At 43.6% G+C, this 16,099-nt stretch overlaps 1 protein-coding gene across 2 annotated transcripts in view; it reads right to left on the reverse strand.

The window, feature by feature from the left end:
* Positions 1 to 16,099, reverse strand: part of CUL4A (cullin 4A) — a 46,113-nt gene that overhangs the window by 28,227 nt on the left and 1,787 nt on the right. The window contains exons 3-4 of one of the 2 annotated variants that reach the window (XM_063101902.1): positions 8,475 to 8,579; positions 1,157 to 1,225 (exon numbers count right to left, since the gene is read on the reverse strand). The exons of the other annotated variant lie outside the window; for it this stretch is intronic. Coding sequence (XP_062957972.1) covers positions 1,157 to 1,225; positions 8,475 to 8,579 — 174 coding nt within the window. The remainder of the gene's footprint in view (positions 1 to 1,156; positions 1,226 to 8,474; positions 8,580 to 16,099) is intronic. 2 annotated transcript variants of the gene reach the window in all.

The raw sequence follows: 16,099 nt of genomic DNA on the forward strand, positions 1-16,099 counted from the left end.
AGGGATGCCGTGGGTCTCAACCATGTCCCCCCTCCTACCCTATTTCCTTTCTCCTTCCCCTCTCCCTCCCCCTCAACTGCTTCACAACATCTTAGAATGTAAAAAAATAATTATATTAATAAATAAATTTAAATAAATAAATAAATAAATAAATTTGGTCATTCCTTACTGATGTGGTTTATCTTATTAGATTGGGGTGATGTGCTAAGCTTTAAAAAAAATTAGTTTATTACATTACAAAATTAGTTGCCTTATCATGAGGGTCTCGGATAGGTACAGGTGTCTGACTCTGCGCTGTGAGCCAGTGTGGAAGAAGCAGGATAATTGGCCATGCCCTATTCCAAGCTGCCACAGTGCCCTGTCCTCCCATGGCAGGACCGACTGTGCCTTGGCAGACTCACTGAGGCACATGCACAGAACCTTCCCAGTAGACACTGACCTATTTCCACCACTACCAGGTGCCCAGCCCAGGACAGCGACATATTCCTTGTCTCCTGCTTACCTCCTTCAGAAAACAAAAAAAATGCAACCTACTTAGGGAAAGCTATTAATACTACCTTTCTCTTACTTAAGTAATTAACAGCTAGGTCACACTAAAAATTCATATACATAAAATCAAATTAGAGTCAATATATTTACAAACTCTAAGACCTTCCTTATCCATCTGTAGTAAACACTTGGAATTCAGGCTTGATGATCAGGAGTAAACTGTGATTAAGGAAACACTGATAGCCCACTCAGGAATTTATGGATCCTATCACATGTGGACTCTGACTGGTGACTCTGAGGTCAGGTGAGTTGGCAGCCCTCTTCCAAGAGCATGGAGCCTCACCCCTCCTTGTCTTCGTCTGCTGTTCAACTAGCAGGGATAGATAGGGTGGGGACAGACTCAGGGCAGAACGTCTGTATCTCAGCTTTCCATCTGGCTCACACCTTCCTTAGTAGGTGAGGGAAGATGGACAAGGCCATTAAAAAGAAAAGAAGAGAGCTGGATTAAAAGAGGGTATGTGCCCCCAGTTACTCAAATCTCCTTTCTGTCTAGCCACACTGGCTGAGTGAGGCCAAAGAAAGCAGACACAAAAGCAGTGCTGACTAAAACTCAGGGAGAGTGCACCATACATAAAACCAGTGTTAATAAAGAAGGTAATACGCTTACCATTTGTCTGCAATGATCTTGCCAGCACGTGTTAATCTTCTTTAAAAATAAAACACTATCTAGTGAGTCTGTGCAGACCTGCTAAGGAAAACTTTAAAACGTTGGGCAATTTAATTATTGTCATTTTAATCCCTTAATTTTAGCTCTTCTCCATTGAATATTACACAACATTTTAGTAATCAGAATATTGAAAGAGAGAGCATGGAATTGTCTCTGAATGCTTATGTCCCCCCCTAATTCATATGTTGAAATACTAACCCTGAAGGTGATGTATCAGGAGTTGGGGCCTTTGGGAGGTGATGAGGACATAAGGGTAGTGCCCTCATGAATGGGATCAGTGGATCAAAGAAGCCCCGAGAGCTCCCTCACCCCCACCCCCACCCCCACATGCTATCTATGAACCAGGAGACAGGCCTTCACCAGACACTGAATCTGTCAATGCCCCGTGGACTTCCAGCCTCCAGAACTGTGAGAAATAAACTTCTGTTGTTTATAAGCTACCCAGTCTACAGTATTTTGGTATAGCCACCCAAATGGACTAAAACCAGAGGTCACAAACCATAGATGTGGACCCATTTCTAATCGCATCCCCGGCTGTTACTGCCTTTCATTTGTCACTGCTCCTTCCCAGCTTCCCTGCCTCCTCTCTACTACACTGCTGAAACTAACCACCAGGGCATAAGTGCCATGGGTCGGAGTGGCTGGACCAAAGGCCTGACACCGCAGAGGGCAGACACCACACCTCTCAGCAGAGCTCCTAGAGATGGTGACTGCGTGCCTTGGGCATTCAGCAGTTGGGAAGCCAGGTGCTATTAAGAGCACGAGAGAACTGGCAGCTGGCGAGGAAGACGGCCGAGGTGCGATAACTTCCAGCCTCACTGAAGTCCAACGTTGCACAATGCTGATGTGAATTCTAACTTATGCACCAAATTATGAACACTCTCAGCTCGAATCTTAAGAATATATTTTTTAAAAGGCTCAAAGTGTAGTTCGTAGGAAAAAGAAAACAGTGTATGGGCTCCCAGAGCAGCTGCGGTACAGAGCCCTGCGCCACCTTAACTGGGACGCCAAGTTGAAACCTCAGGCATCTGCACCACATGACGCTTTACATACCCACCTCACTTAGTCTTCCCACCGTGCGGGAACACGTTGGCTGTCACTGAGGAAGGAGCATGGAGTTCCCAGGTCTATGTCCTGGTCTACCATGATCAGCTACGTGCTGCCAGCCAAGTGAACAACTTCTCCAGGTCGTTTCTTCACGTGTGGCCTCAGCTGACATGAGGTGATACACGAAACCCTCAGCACACAGTGAGGAGGAAAAACATGTTGGTCAAGTGTGACATGGACAAATGAGACAGGTGCTGGAATCTTCCATCAGCCAAGCTGAGCCTGACACAGGGAAGGCTAATGAGGAGGGCAGGATGCCAGATGCTTTGGGAAGGGGACATGGAAGCTCAGAATAGTGGCCCAGGGACTGATGGCGGGTCTGTGCCTTATCATACCGTGAGTGCTGCTGACCAAAACTACAGTGGCTCCAGACAAAACAGCTCACTTTATTTTCTATGGAGGCTTTGTGGAATTCTCAGGAAGCACTGCCAATAAATTAAAGATAGTCACAGCAAAGACCTAACAGTTCAGTGGTTATCAAGTTACTCTGGAAGAACTCTTCTTTAACCGTTTAAACCTGTAATGGCCCATTGTATTAGGAACCTATATGAACAGTCTGGAAAGAACAACAAAAACCAGTCACAAGTGCACCTGACAGGCGATGAGGCAGCACCTCCACAGAGATCCCGTGTTGAACAAGAGCCACACAGCATGCAGTGGACATCCTGGCTGGCCTCCACTGGGGGGCTACCCGCTTATGGCTGAGCTCTGTTCAAAGGGGGGCAGCCCAGGTCCTTTAAATGTAACAGGGCGAAACCAACACCAGTGAAAATGACACCACTGGGCAGCTCAGGTATCACAAATAACCAAGGCAGAGCTCGACCTGGTGCAGAGTCTTGTCAAGATGGAAAAGTCCTATGTGGAGTGTTTATTAGATGAGAAATACCTTGCCTGAAATAGCTCTGTAAAATCAATACAGATCTTCTATCAATAATTTTTTGCTACTTCCCATGGGAACAAAATAATTTTTTGCTACTTACCCATGAAATGGTAAGGCAGTATTACACAGCATAAACATCAGAGTCAATTCCAGATCCTAGGATACAAGTAGCCACAATGCCACATGCAGAGAATCTCAGGTTGGAAGACACACATACACAGTGAGAGGCTGTCACTAGCCTACTCTTACGATAGGTTCTCCAGCAACCTACTTCTCCTCACTTTGGAGAAGGGCCAAGCCCAGCTAAGGGAGGTATGCAATCTACTGAGGTGAGTTAACGTAGGTCTTCAAACAACAAAAATCCAACAGCAAAAATGTTCATACCACGGAGAAAAAATTACACATCATGTCTGTAATTTAAAAAAAGAAAGAAAAAGGAGCAAAATGACGGTGCTCACACTAGGGTATGAGAGTGACAGGCTGTATTTCGACCCACGTTTTCTACACTGGGTCATCCTGCTTCTGCAGTTCCCGTGAAGTGGCACGTCCACAGCCTTGGCGCAGTGGACAGCAAGATGACCACAGATTGTCCTTTTCATATCACCCGCTAGGCAGCAGTCACTGGACACCTGGCACCCCTGACCTAAACCAGGCCCCCTTGTTAAGACTGCTAAGAAAAACACTTTCTTTCATAATATTTATCAAAATTTACATTTCTTTGGCTGTTTAGTTATTGTCCCTCATTAGTCTACAGAGCCCACAAGGGCAGAACTGATGTTTTGTTCCCCTCTGACCCCCAGCACTAATACAGGACTTCTTACCAGCTGTGTTGTCTTGGGCCTTAGTTTCTTCGTCTAGAAAATATGGCAGGTAAAGGGACCTGTGGCTCAGTGTTGTGAGAAGTAAGCCAACTTCTGAACGCCCAAAGCTTGGCCTGCTGCTGGCAAGTATATGCTACTGCATATCTGGTCAAGTGAGCATAGGCACAGAATCTTTATAAAGATGCCCACAGTCGGCCATCATGAATTTGGACGATACACACGCTTACAGAGGTACCCCTGGAGCTCTGTGACTTTCACAACAGCAAAGACTTCTTTATTACTCCTGCCTGGTCCCTTCTGCCTGGCGCACTGCTTCGCGTGTGGTGAACTCATGGGCAGCTCAGCATTACCTACCTCCTGTGGCTAACCAGAGCGGCAACACTGCAAAGCTGAATCAGGGAAAGGAGAGAGGGAGTCCATCTGTTGTTATGTACAGCTTAGATTCTGAGGACAGTTGGTTTGTTCTCAAGCACTCTTCAAGTGGTCTAGCCTGCCCAGGTGGCACATGGTCCTGCAGCATGTGGTGCTGGTTCAGCAGCAGCTGCTTTTGGCTGGGTATGCACGTGTGGCATATGTAGGAATCTTCTTTATTTGGGGGAAGGGATATAACCAAAAGTAGGCAGTCTGTTTTGAAAGGGACAGGTTAAGTGCAGACTTTATCAAACACACCAAACAAAGGAATGATTATGGTAAAATAGCAGGAGATGACTCAAGTCCACAGGAGTCCCTTCTCTACCTGGACATCTGGTCTGTTTCATCCATAAAGGACTTCCTGAAGCCTTCCTGAGACCACCATCTACTGGCCTCAACATCAGCATACTACCAAAATACAGTTGGCAGCATTCCTTAAAACTTAGAAAGCAGAGTTACATGAAGTGTTAGAAAATTCCAGCCCCATGCTTGCCTTGGAATATTACTTGCTAAGCGGGTATCTGGTTATCTACAATTGCATTAACACCTGGCCACTAGAAGTGGCCAACTCTCTCCAGCAAAAATGAGCTCTTGAGGCAGGAACCGTGCCATCATCCCCTGCACCAGCGCGCAGTGCAGGGTCTGACGCCAACACTCACTTGTCATTTACTGGATGATGTCTGACTGCAGCCTAGGAGCAGTCCTCCCAGCTACCCTGTCGCTGCCTATTAGACGTCACTTACCAGGCAGTAACCTGGTTGCCATTTTAAACCTCCTACCTCAATTCCCGCATGAGAACTTCCTAGGTTCTCCTCCCGCCTGACACTGGTCCTCCGCCTATCCTCAGATGGTTCCACTCACTTTTCCTGGGCAGTTTCGAGCTCCAAGAGTGTATCAGGAGCCTCCACCTGAATGCTTCCTCACCGCCTTCTGACTCAACGCAACCCAAACCAGGCCCTCCAACCACCCTAATCCTTTTCTGACTCATCTTTCCAGGCCACAGTCAGACCCTCTCCCTCCCTGTTGTGAATTCCCTTTTAGGAGCCCAGCTTCTCCACAGCACCAAGGACACTGGCATTCCAACTCAGTGGTCTCGCTGCCTGGTGACTGTCCACAGATCCCTACACCATAACACACACAAACAGGCACACTGTCTTCCTAGAAGACAAAACCTGTGCCATTCTGCTACCTGAACACCTCAGCTGAATCTCCGTCAGATAAACCATGCCTTCTCAGTTTAACAGAGACCCCCCCCAATTCAGCACCCCCTCTCCTTAGATCCCCCCTTTCAGAGATTCTGCCAGTGGCAAATGCGCCTTACCATTCTGTGCAGTAAGCCTTTCCCTTCCTCAATGCTGGGACTTTGCACCTGCTGCTCCTGGTGGCCCACGGCACCTCACTCATCCTTGAGGACACGCTCAAGCCTGACCTCCTCCCTACAACACTCCCCTGCCCAGGCAGTCTGACTGCTCTCTGTGTCCCAGGAGCCTGTTTAAACCTTTGAAACCCTTACCACGCTGTTGCAGAAATGCCATCTCTGTGCTTCCACCATTCCCACTGGAATTTAAGCTGTGAAGGGCTAGAATACTCATATTTATTTTTTTCCAGGGCCCAGCAGTATGCCTGTCACATGACAGATAGTTTAAAAATGTGCGCTGACTCAAAATTGGGCCGTGGTGTGCCTGGTCTACGTTCTAATCCACCCATCATTCTGCCAAAGTCCCCTTCATATAACAATCTAATGATACTGGGTTCGTGCTTAAAAAAATGTGTAAGGATTCAGATGCTCACAGACGTAGGTCCAACGCCTTAACAGCATACACAGAGATTCAAATTCCATCTGCAACTTTGCATTACAGCCTCAAATTCCACCAATTCTGCCGAGTTCTAGTCATGCCAAGCTGCCCAGGATTCTCATGGACACCTTCACACTTTGCCTTCTGATGCCTCTTTCTCTCTATCTCGCTAGATCCTACTCATCCTCAGACACAATTTAGGGTTATTTCCTCTGGGAAGCTTTGCCCCAAATGCTTCACATACTGCAGGTCTTGTCTCAACTCTCATAGCTGGACATTTTTGAACTCAAGATGCCTCAAAGTTAATAAAGACATTTAATATGATACTTTTTTTTTCCTCTTATGAAAAAAATGGTAGTTCTTACAATCACAGTTTCATCACAGCATCAAGGAAATACAGTAATTCGCTTGTCTCTACCATAGGGCTGTGACCTCTTGGAGGGTAGAAGTCAGGCGTGCTAACCATTTTTTCTACTTTAAAGTGCCATAGAGAGGACAGGAAGTAGAACATGTTGAATGAGTGAAGTAATGAGCACATCAGTCAATCCACAGAGTAGGATCAACTGGCGGGAAGATAATTTGATCAAGTAATCGAAAAGTAGCTTTCAGGTCAACTGGGACAGCAACTAGACCAGGACAAAACACCACCAGCCAACTCTGACAAGGGTCCACACTTTGGAGAAGAGCTCAGGTATCTGCTGATGTCCCTCCATGCCTAGGACTCAGGCTAGTCCTCAGATGCGACCCCCTGGAACAGGGGTCCTGAACCAGTAACCCAGTCCCAGGGCATCTCTAAGCTGTGGCACCAAGGCGGGTGGAAGCTTCTGCGCACCCTCGCAGGTGCCTCCTGAGATATGGTGCTCTTTGGCCAGGTTCCAAAAGCTCATGTGTGGTCACCAGTATCTTGAACAACCTCACAATCTTTAGGACAGAGCTTTGCCAGAGAATATTATAGAGTGGGTGTACATAAGCCAATACAACAGAACTAGAACTGGCTTCATGCACCCACTTACGGGGAGCACTGGAAATACTGTCTAAAGGGAGACATCTCACTCTGGAGCACAGGGGCTTCATGTCAGGCGCCTCAACATTAGGCAACACCAACCGCTGCAGCTACCCTGAGGGTTGTGCTAATGGAGGTAGAGTGGCTGTTTCACACCATAGGAGAGACAGCGGGAAAAAGATTCCTCAAGCTAGAAGAAACCTTAGAAATGAGCAGGTCTCAACCACCTAATTTTACATATGTAGGAATGGAGGCCCCCAAAAGTAAAGTCACAAGTAGACTTTCTGCAATTATAAAATACGCCTTCTGATTCCTACCTGATGAGACCAGGTAGATGACCGGGAGCCTGGGTTGAAGCCAGATTAAAGGACTTTCTATAGGGTGCCAAGAAACTCAGAGATCCCCTATAGACATCTGTATCATAGGTGGTATGATGGCAAAATTCTAAGACACCTCCCTGCCCACCCCTGTGTATATAGCCCTCGGTTGTGAGGGGGGCTACGAATATAGCAGGATCCCATTCCCATGACTAGGTGACATCACACAAGACTGTTGGAGCACAGCAGGGAGGCAGGTTCTCCTGCGGCCCAGGAGCAATAAAGAACATGCTGCTAGAGGAGGCCCTGTGGAGCTGACAGCAACCCCCGGCCACACCAGAAAAAAAGCAGAGACCTCAGTCCTACAACCACAAGTAAGTGGATTCTGCCAAGCAACTTCATGAGCCAGGAAAAGGACCCTGGCCTCAGATGAGAACACAGCCAGCTGACACCTGGACTGCAGCCGGTAACACCCTGAGCAGGGAAGCCACTCATCGTGCCCAGACTCCTGACAGACACAGCTGTGAGCTGAGAGGTGGGTGGTGTTCTAAGTTGTCAAGTCTGCAGAAGTTTGTTACAAGTAACAGAAAACTAGTAAGATGGTTGTTACTAGAATAAAGGATAGCAGAACTCAAACTTTAAGACGTTTTCCAGACCTTTTTCCTAAATACTTCAACCAGACCCAATAAAGGAGACTGTTTCTCTTTAATTCAGATCAGCAAAGTAATTCAACTGGTAAAAATTTCACTTAAAAACAATTATATTTACTTGTGAAACAAATTCAAGCATTTCATTCTATCAATAAAAGGGAATTTTAAAAAGTGTTAATATTTAGGATACTCATTAGTTATTTATCCTATTAATGTTCTGTTTTACAAGATTTAGTTAATAAATAGAAAGTTCATGAGCCAAAAAAAAGGATATTCTCTGAATTGAAGAATTTGTGCCTGGACATGGTCTTCACAGACCTGGCGCAGCTGCTTGTAGAGAGTTGGGGAAACTTTGTGAGAACAAAGGTTTTCAACAGCCTAAAAACAAAGGGAATAAACTAATTATTCAGTAAGAACAAATGAGCTCTTTAAAAAAATATGTATTTGTATACACAGCAATAAGCATAACAAAAAAGGCAGCCCCCCCCCCCTTAGGTAATCTACAAATTTATGATAGTCAAGTTTAGGGCACTTACTGCTGAAACATTGGAGTCCAGTAATAGTTTGGTACAATGGCAGGTAGCAGCAGTTAACATGGGGCACCTACCCATACCTGGTGCAATAGTCTGAATGTATGTCCCCTACAAAGGTCACATGGAACTTAATCCCTAATACGGTATTTGAAAGGTGGGACCTTTAAGAGGTGACTTGATCATGAGGACTGTGCCCACATGAACGGATTAAGGGGTTAATGGTTTAATGAGCTGTCAGAGAGTAGACTGGTTTTACAAGGAGAGCACACAGATGTGCTCTTGACTCAGCCTCCTTAGGTGATACCCCATGTTGCCACGGGACTCTGTACAGAATTCCCACCAAGAAGGCCCTCACCTGGACCTTGGACTTCCCAGCCTCCAAAACTGTAAGACCCCTGCTCACCCACACCTGCCATGCGTGGGCCCCAGGAGACTGGCCCACACCATTTCTGAACATCTCACAGTGCTTGGCTTATCTCTTGTGCAACAGTCTCTAAACTTGGCTACACGCCACAGTCACTGGGAACTTCAAGACAGGTTTGATCCCCACAGCCCTGCTGCTGGATACTGCAATTCCTTAGTCAGAGGTGGGATCACAATATGTGTAAGCTTACCCTGATGATTACAATGTGAAATCACAACTCGAGAACAAAGAATATCCACCTTCCCGACAAGAGGGAGAACGGGAGCAGGATCCCAGTTCCCTTCACTCTGACTAGGGCAGTGATTCTGTCCATAATGAGGTGAGGGAAAAGAAATCGTGACTGCCAGGCGACACAGACCAGGTTGTACTGCTTCCTATTTATTTTTCTGCAGACAAGATGTGTAATTTACTTAAGTTTTTTCTTAATGAAGAAGCAGGCAATTTGTTAAGGCAGAAAATTTTTGTTAAAATATTTTTACTCACATCAAAGAAACAATGTTTGTACATTCTAAACAGCTCTAGTAAAATTTCCTTTCAAAGCTCATGCACACAACCAGAACCTTATTCAATTCAAATATGAAATGTAAACAGAAATGTGGTTTTTCTATTAACTAGTGTTGAACCTAAAAAAATGTGGAGATATACAGAATGAAAACACTTCAAAGAATCTGAATTTAACTCAAATACAAGATTCCCATAGGAAAAAAGTTAAATTAAAGTGTTATAAAGATATTTACTACCGCAACATGGATAAGTATTAATAATTCCACTAGTTAATATTAGAACTGCTACATATTATATTAACCTAAGTTAAATACAATAATTACTACCATATAAAATACATGCATATTTACAAAGATCAAAAGAGAATGTGAAATGACAATTATAATGTTTTCTAGCAAGTTTATTATCAGCACAATAACAAAAAACATTCCACAAGCCTCGCCCTGCGATCCGTCTTTCTACAGAAATAAGTGACGCTTCTGTATTTGCATTCTCTAATTCTTCCTCAAACTTTCAACGGCATCACTTTGTGTTCTGTGTCTACAATTTAGTCAAAGATCTACCTTCCTTTCTTAAAAGACCCAGAATAACCTCACAACAAAGGCTTTGCTACAAGAGTTAATCATGAACAAAACCCACAAACATAATTATCACGAAATAACTTTTTACATGTCACGTGAAGAAAATGTATTTTTTTTGGCATGAATCAAGATAAGCTCGGTGGCCATGTCCTTCATGAAACAGTGTCTTATGAGGACCATTGGTCGAATGCTTTAATTCCCAAACCAGGAACCCAAACCCTTGAGACAACCTTTTCCCAGTTGCGGCACATCACTGTTGAATTTTATAACCAACTTTTCCTCTTACATATCCTGTTTGGCACAAACTTCCTATGTACATAAAGCACACCGAGATTTACTTTGTTTTGAAACTGGGAACCTGGGGGCCCTGGGGACCATGGGGACAGGGACAGAGACCTGTGGTGTGCTGAGTCACTGGTCACTCTTCACCTCACAGGCACCTCTGTGCCCTGAAGGCCAGTGGCCTTTGTCTCTCTCCCTCCCCACCCCGTCAACTCCCCGCTGGCAGGGATCCTGGAAGACTGCTTTGCACTGTCACAGGAGCAGCACAACATAGGAGCTTCTTCCCGTTTTAGAAATATATTCTCTAAATGTAAAAAGCACCTAATCAGACGAATACACTGTGCTTCGAATTGCTGTGCTGTGGCCACTCACATTTTAAAGACACACCCAGAGAAAAGGAATTTAATCCAATAATTGGAGGTGGAGAGGAAGCTGCATGTGCTTCCCAGCTGTGTTAGTATACAGAGGCTCCCTCGAATAAACTTAGTCAAGAGGGAGACTTGCTTTCTATTTTCCCTCACATAGTGCCCCCCTCACATGGCTGCTTTCTAATCAGTTGGTTCTGCCATAGCCACCATACCCTTAGTTCTCCAGATGACTGTATTAGCATAGACAAGCATATTAAAATAAAATAGACAGTCATGTTAACGTCAAATGCTTGCCTATTTATAGTGTGGAACAATCACCCCCGAGTGCATTCATCGCCACTTAAACAAAATGCTTCCTGTGGACAAGGGCGATCACTCCCCTCTAGTGTGGAATGCCAAAACAAGAAATTAAAATTAGCTGTGGGATAAAAAGAACTGTACAACATTTATTAAATTAGGATGTGCCTATTCTGGAAGATGATCTGTTTTACATAAAGATCCTCGGGGCTGAAGGTGAGGTTAGACAGAAAAAGGAGAGAAACTTATCACAGACTGGAAATCCTGAAGGAACAAAGCAGGCGAGTGCTGAAAGTTGTCGCTGTAGATGAAGGGGAGAAGCGGAGGCCAAACATACAGCCACCCAACGTCCTGTAAGCGCTCAGGAAAACCACTCAAATACACCTTGTTACACGGAGGCCTAGCTGACTACGGAAAGACACAATGGCGGCGCCGGGGCACGAGGCAAAGCCCCCGGCTCTCGCTCCACAGCACGCGCTGAGAGCCTAGCACGGTGTTCTTCTCACAGACACGAGGAGCTCAGGAGCCACCAGAGCTCCTGCAGCAGCAGCATCTGCCCCGACGCCAGGGCAGGCCTACTACACGGTAACCACTCACCCCATGGGGAGGGGGTGCCAGCAGTGCCTGACCCCAAGTAAGAAGTGAGTAATGACAACATAAAAATTAAATTAGGACTCAAATCTGAGTGAGAAGAAACTCATGAGAGGGACGTTTCCCAGGGCAACAGTGCTGTCTCCCAGCTGCATTCATCAACACGGCGCGTACAGTATATTGCTAGCCCCAAGTGTCACAGGAAGGAAACCACCTAATACAAATGACTATTTTATTGAATAAGGACAGTTGTTGAATTATGAAGTCCTTTCTATCAGGCCTGCTCTATTTAAGTTTGTATATTCTCCTGTTTTTGATTAACTTATGTACTGAATTCACTCTTGATTTGTTACTTTCTCAAATTGGTCCATCAAATAATGTGCTTGTTTGTCTACCATTTTCTGGGCTTTTTCACTGTTTCTAATCAGTATTAGCAATCCTATCAATACATTCAATACCTAACTTTACTATCATTCTGCTTCACTGAAAGTTATCAACAGGTATGAGGACCTCATAGAGACATTACTCTGTGACTCAAGAAAGACAGCCTACCTTAAAGTTCTTTCTGGGAGGTTTGTTTTTATGCAAAAAATAATCAGTCTTAAATCAACACTTAGCCTTTCTCTGAAACTCTTCTCGAAACATAGTCTTCAGTTTTCTGTTGTCTCATTAAGCTGAAAAGAAGGACTAAAATCTAGAGACACAAGATACACAAAACGCACTTTCTTCTGTGAGTAGTTATTACAGGTCTAAACTCAGGTCTTTAAAAGCAAACAAAATATTTATGCCTTCAAAATATTCTCCTCACATTACAGGAGGAAAATGACTGTGGGTGATGGGTGTGTGAAGACTTTTTCATCACCATACTTTGAATGACCCTTTTTACCAAAAAAAAACAAAGCAACAAACAAACAAGCAACAGTCTAGCAGAATCAGACTCATGAAATTGACAGGGCTCCTGAAATTATTCATAAGGAGTAGAAGCTGCCTTCACAGGATAATGAGAGAGATCACTTTGGGAAGACTGAGCAGAATAAAAATCCAAAACCAAAACCTTTCAAACACTGGTGAGAATTGATACTCCCAAGTAAGATTCTTTAGCAAAGTATATACCACATCACCTAAGCAAAAACTTAGACTTTATTTTGAAACATCAAGTCAAATGCATTGCCTGCTTTATCAGAGATCAATAATCTCACATTTAGTTTATCACTCCTATTTCTATTCCATTTGCTTCTGAAAGATGTGAGGCAGCTCATGATTTAATGGTGCACTCAGACTCACTGGTGTGGCTCTGTAAGAGGCCAGAAGTCTGCCTGTGCACAGAGAGATGACAACTGCACACGCCCATCAATAAGCGGATCAACTGATCCCCACATGTGCCCTTGTGGAACAGCACCTCCAGAGATGCCCCTGGAATGTGTGATGTCTCATCCCAAGGACGAATCTGGTGACTGCCATTTTGGGGTAAGCATCACTAGCTCTCAGGGTTTCAAGATGGACACCAGGGGCCTCTGGAAACATTGTTTATAACACCTGTAATTACCGTTTTATAAGATATATCACTGCATGAAAGGCATGGCAAAGTAATTCCACTATTTTAAGGAAAAAACAATGGGGCAACTGATACCAGATAGCCAAATCTCCAGGAATAAAGGAATAATAAGCTTTTAATATAAGATATAATACTATATTAAGTTGAAAGGTGCAGTAAAGGGACTGGATTAACCTTTCTGCCTGAAATAATAAAAAAAACAGACAACATATACAAAGCAGTAGTTTTTAAGGCTATGGACATTGGATTATGAAAGACAGACATTTCAGAGAGATAGGAAACAAACAGGTCCCAACTACTCCAGCTTCCTGCATGGAGAGTTTCCAGGCTGCGGTGCAGGGGCCTCGAGTGAGTCCTCAAGATGAGCGCCTGGTGGGGAGAGGTGCAGCCAGGGAGGACGCTGCAGATGAGGAAAGGAAGTATTCAGCAGAGCATGACGAGCACGTGTGTGAGGAAACCACCCAAGACTAGGGAAAGAACCAGAAGGTTTAGAGGTAACAGTGTCTGGAGCTCATCTGGGGCTTGGAATAGTGGCCTCCTGCCAGCCAGACAGGAAAACCACAGAGTAGTCAGAAAGGTCTTGTCTCCACGGTGCGGACAATCAGCCCTGGACACGACACTGCTCAGCTCCACCTAGCAAATCTTAGAAGCAAGACTCAGAAAGATGCAACTGTTTCCAAAAAATCTGTGTCCAGAAGAAAGACCAAGAACATTTATAGAAATACAAGAATGCCCAGCAGAAAAGTTAAAATGCATGTCTGACATTCAGTCAAAGATTATCAGATATGTAAAGAAGTAGGAAAACAAAAGCCTTAATGGGGAGAAAAATCAATCAGTCAAAACCATGTAGAACAGAACTAGTCAGAGACAGGATAGAACTAGCAAAGATAATAAAACAGCTATTATAACTGTATTCCATATGTTCAAAAAGTTAAGTAGAGACACAAAAGGTACAAAAAAGATTCAAACTGAAACCTACAGAGGAAAACAATGCATGAGATGAAAATTACAGCAGATGGTATTAAGAGGAGATTAGACATTGCAGAAGATTAGTGAACTTGAAGAAATAGACAATCTAAATAGCTCTGTACCTACATAGCAAATCTGAGTTTAAGACCTTTCCACAAAAAGCCAAGAAGGCTTCACTAGGAAATTCTCTCAAACATTTAAGGAAGAAAAAAATACCAATTCTATGTAACCTCTTTCAGAAAATGAAGAGGTGGGAATATTTTCCAAATCATGAGGCCAGCACTACTTTGATATAAAAACTAGACAAAGCCATAACAAGAAATCAACACACCAATACTGCACGTGATCAGAGATGCAAAAATTAACAAAATGTTAGCAAATTAAATCCAACACACTCTCTCTCTCTCTCTATATATATATAAAATACATCAGGACCAAGTGGGATTTATCCCAGTAATGAGAGACTGGTTTAATATTTGAAAAACCAATCAATGTAATTAACAAACTAAGAAACAAAAATCATATGATCACTTCAACACATAGATGCCAAAAAAAAATTTGACAAAATGCAGAATCTATTTCCTATAAAAACTCTCAGCAAACAAGGAATAGAAGGCAACACCCAAAACCTGATAATGGGTATTTATGAAAACCTTATAGCTAACATCATACTCAAAGTGAAACAATGAAAGGTTTCCCCTCCTAAGACAAGGAACAAGACAAGGACACCCCGTTTTCCCCACTTCTATTAACCATTTGTACTGGAGATTCCAAACAGTGCAGTAAGACATGGAAAGGAAATCAACGGCATGCAGATCAGAAAGGAAGAAGTAAACCTATCTCTATTCACAGGCAACATGATTGCCTATGCAGAATATCTAAAGGAAATCTACAAAAAATGTGCTAGAAATAAGTGAGGTTAGCAAGGCAGCAGGACACAAAATCAAAACATAAAAATCAGTTATACTTCTATATAATAGCGAGAACCAGAAATTAAAATTTAAAATATAATTTATAATACCATCAAAGATATGAAGTTCTTAGGGATAAATTTCACAAAAGACGTACAAGACCCGTGCACTGAACCTAGAAGGCATTGCTGAGAGAAACAGAAAAAAAGAACTGAGTAAATGGAGCAACGTCCCTGTAACTGATCAGTAGCCTCAATACTGTTAAGGCATTGATTTTCCCCACATTGATCTCTAGATTCTACATGATCTCAATCAAAATCCTGGCAGGCTCTTTTGTAGAAAAGAGCAAACAAATTTAAAAATTCATGTAGGGGGCCGGCCTGTAGCTCACTCGGGAGAGTGCGGTGCTGATAACACCAAGGCCCCGGGTTCGGATCCCATACAGGGATGGCCGGTTCGCTCACTGGCTGAGCGTGGTGCTGACAACACCAAGTCAAGGGTTAAGATCCCCTTACTGGTCATCTTTAAAAATAATAATAATAATAATAAAAATAAATAAATAAATAAAAATTCATGTAGGAATACAAAGGATCAAGAACAGCCAAAACAACTTTGAAAAAGGATAAAGCTGGAGGGTCACACTCTCGGATTTCACAACTTATTACACCCACTCATATACAAACAACGGATTTTTGACAAAAGAGCAAAGGCAATTCTGTCCGGGAAAGACAGTCTTTTCAACAAATGGTGCTAAAATATGTGCACATTTACAGGCAAACCACTGAATTTGGATTTATACCTCACAATTCACTCAACATCAATTCATAGACCTAAATGTAAAAGCTAAAACTCTAAGATGTTTAGGAAATACAAGAGACAATCT

Source organism: Cynocephalus volans, chromosome 7 (genome assembly GCF_027409185.1).
Source record: "Cynocephalus volans isolate mCynVol1 chromosome 7, mCynVol1.pri, whole genome shotgun sequence".
In the NCBI taxonomy this organism is placed as follows: Eukaryota; Metazoa; Chordata; class Mammalia; order Dermoptera; family Cynocephalidae; genus Cynocephalus; species Cynocephalus volans.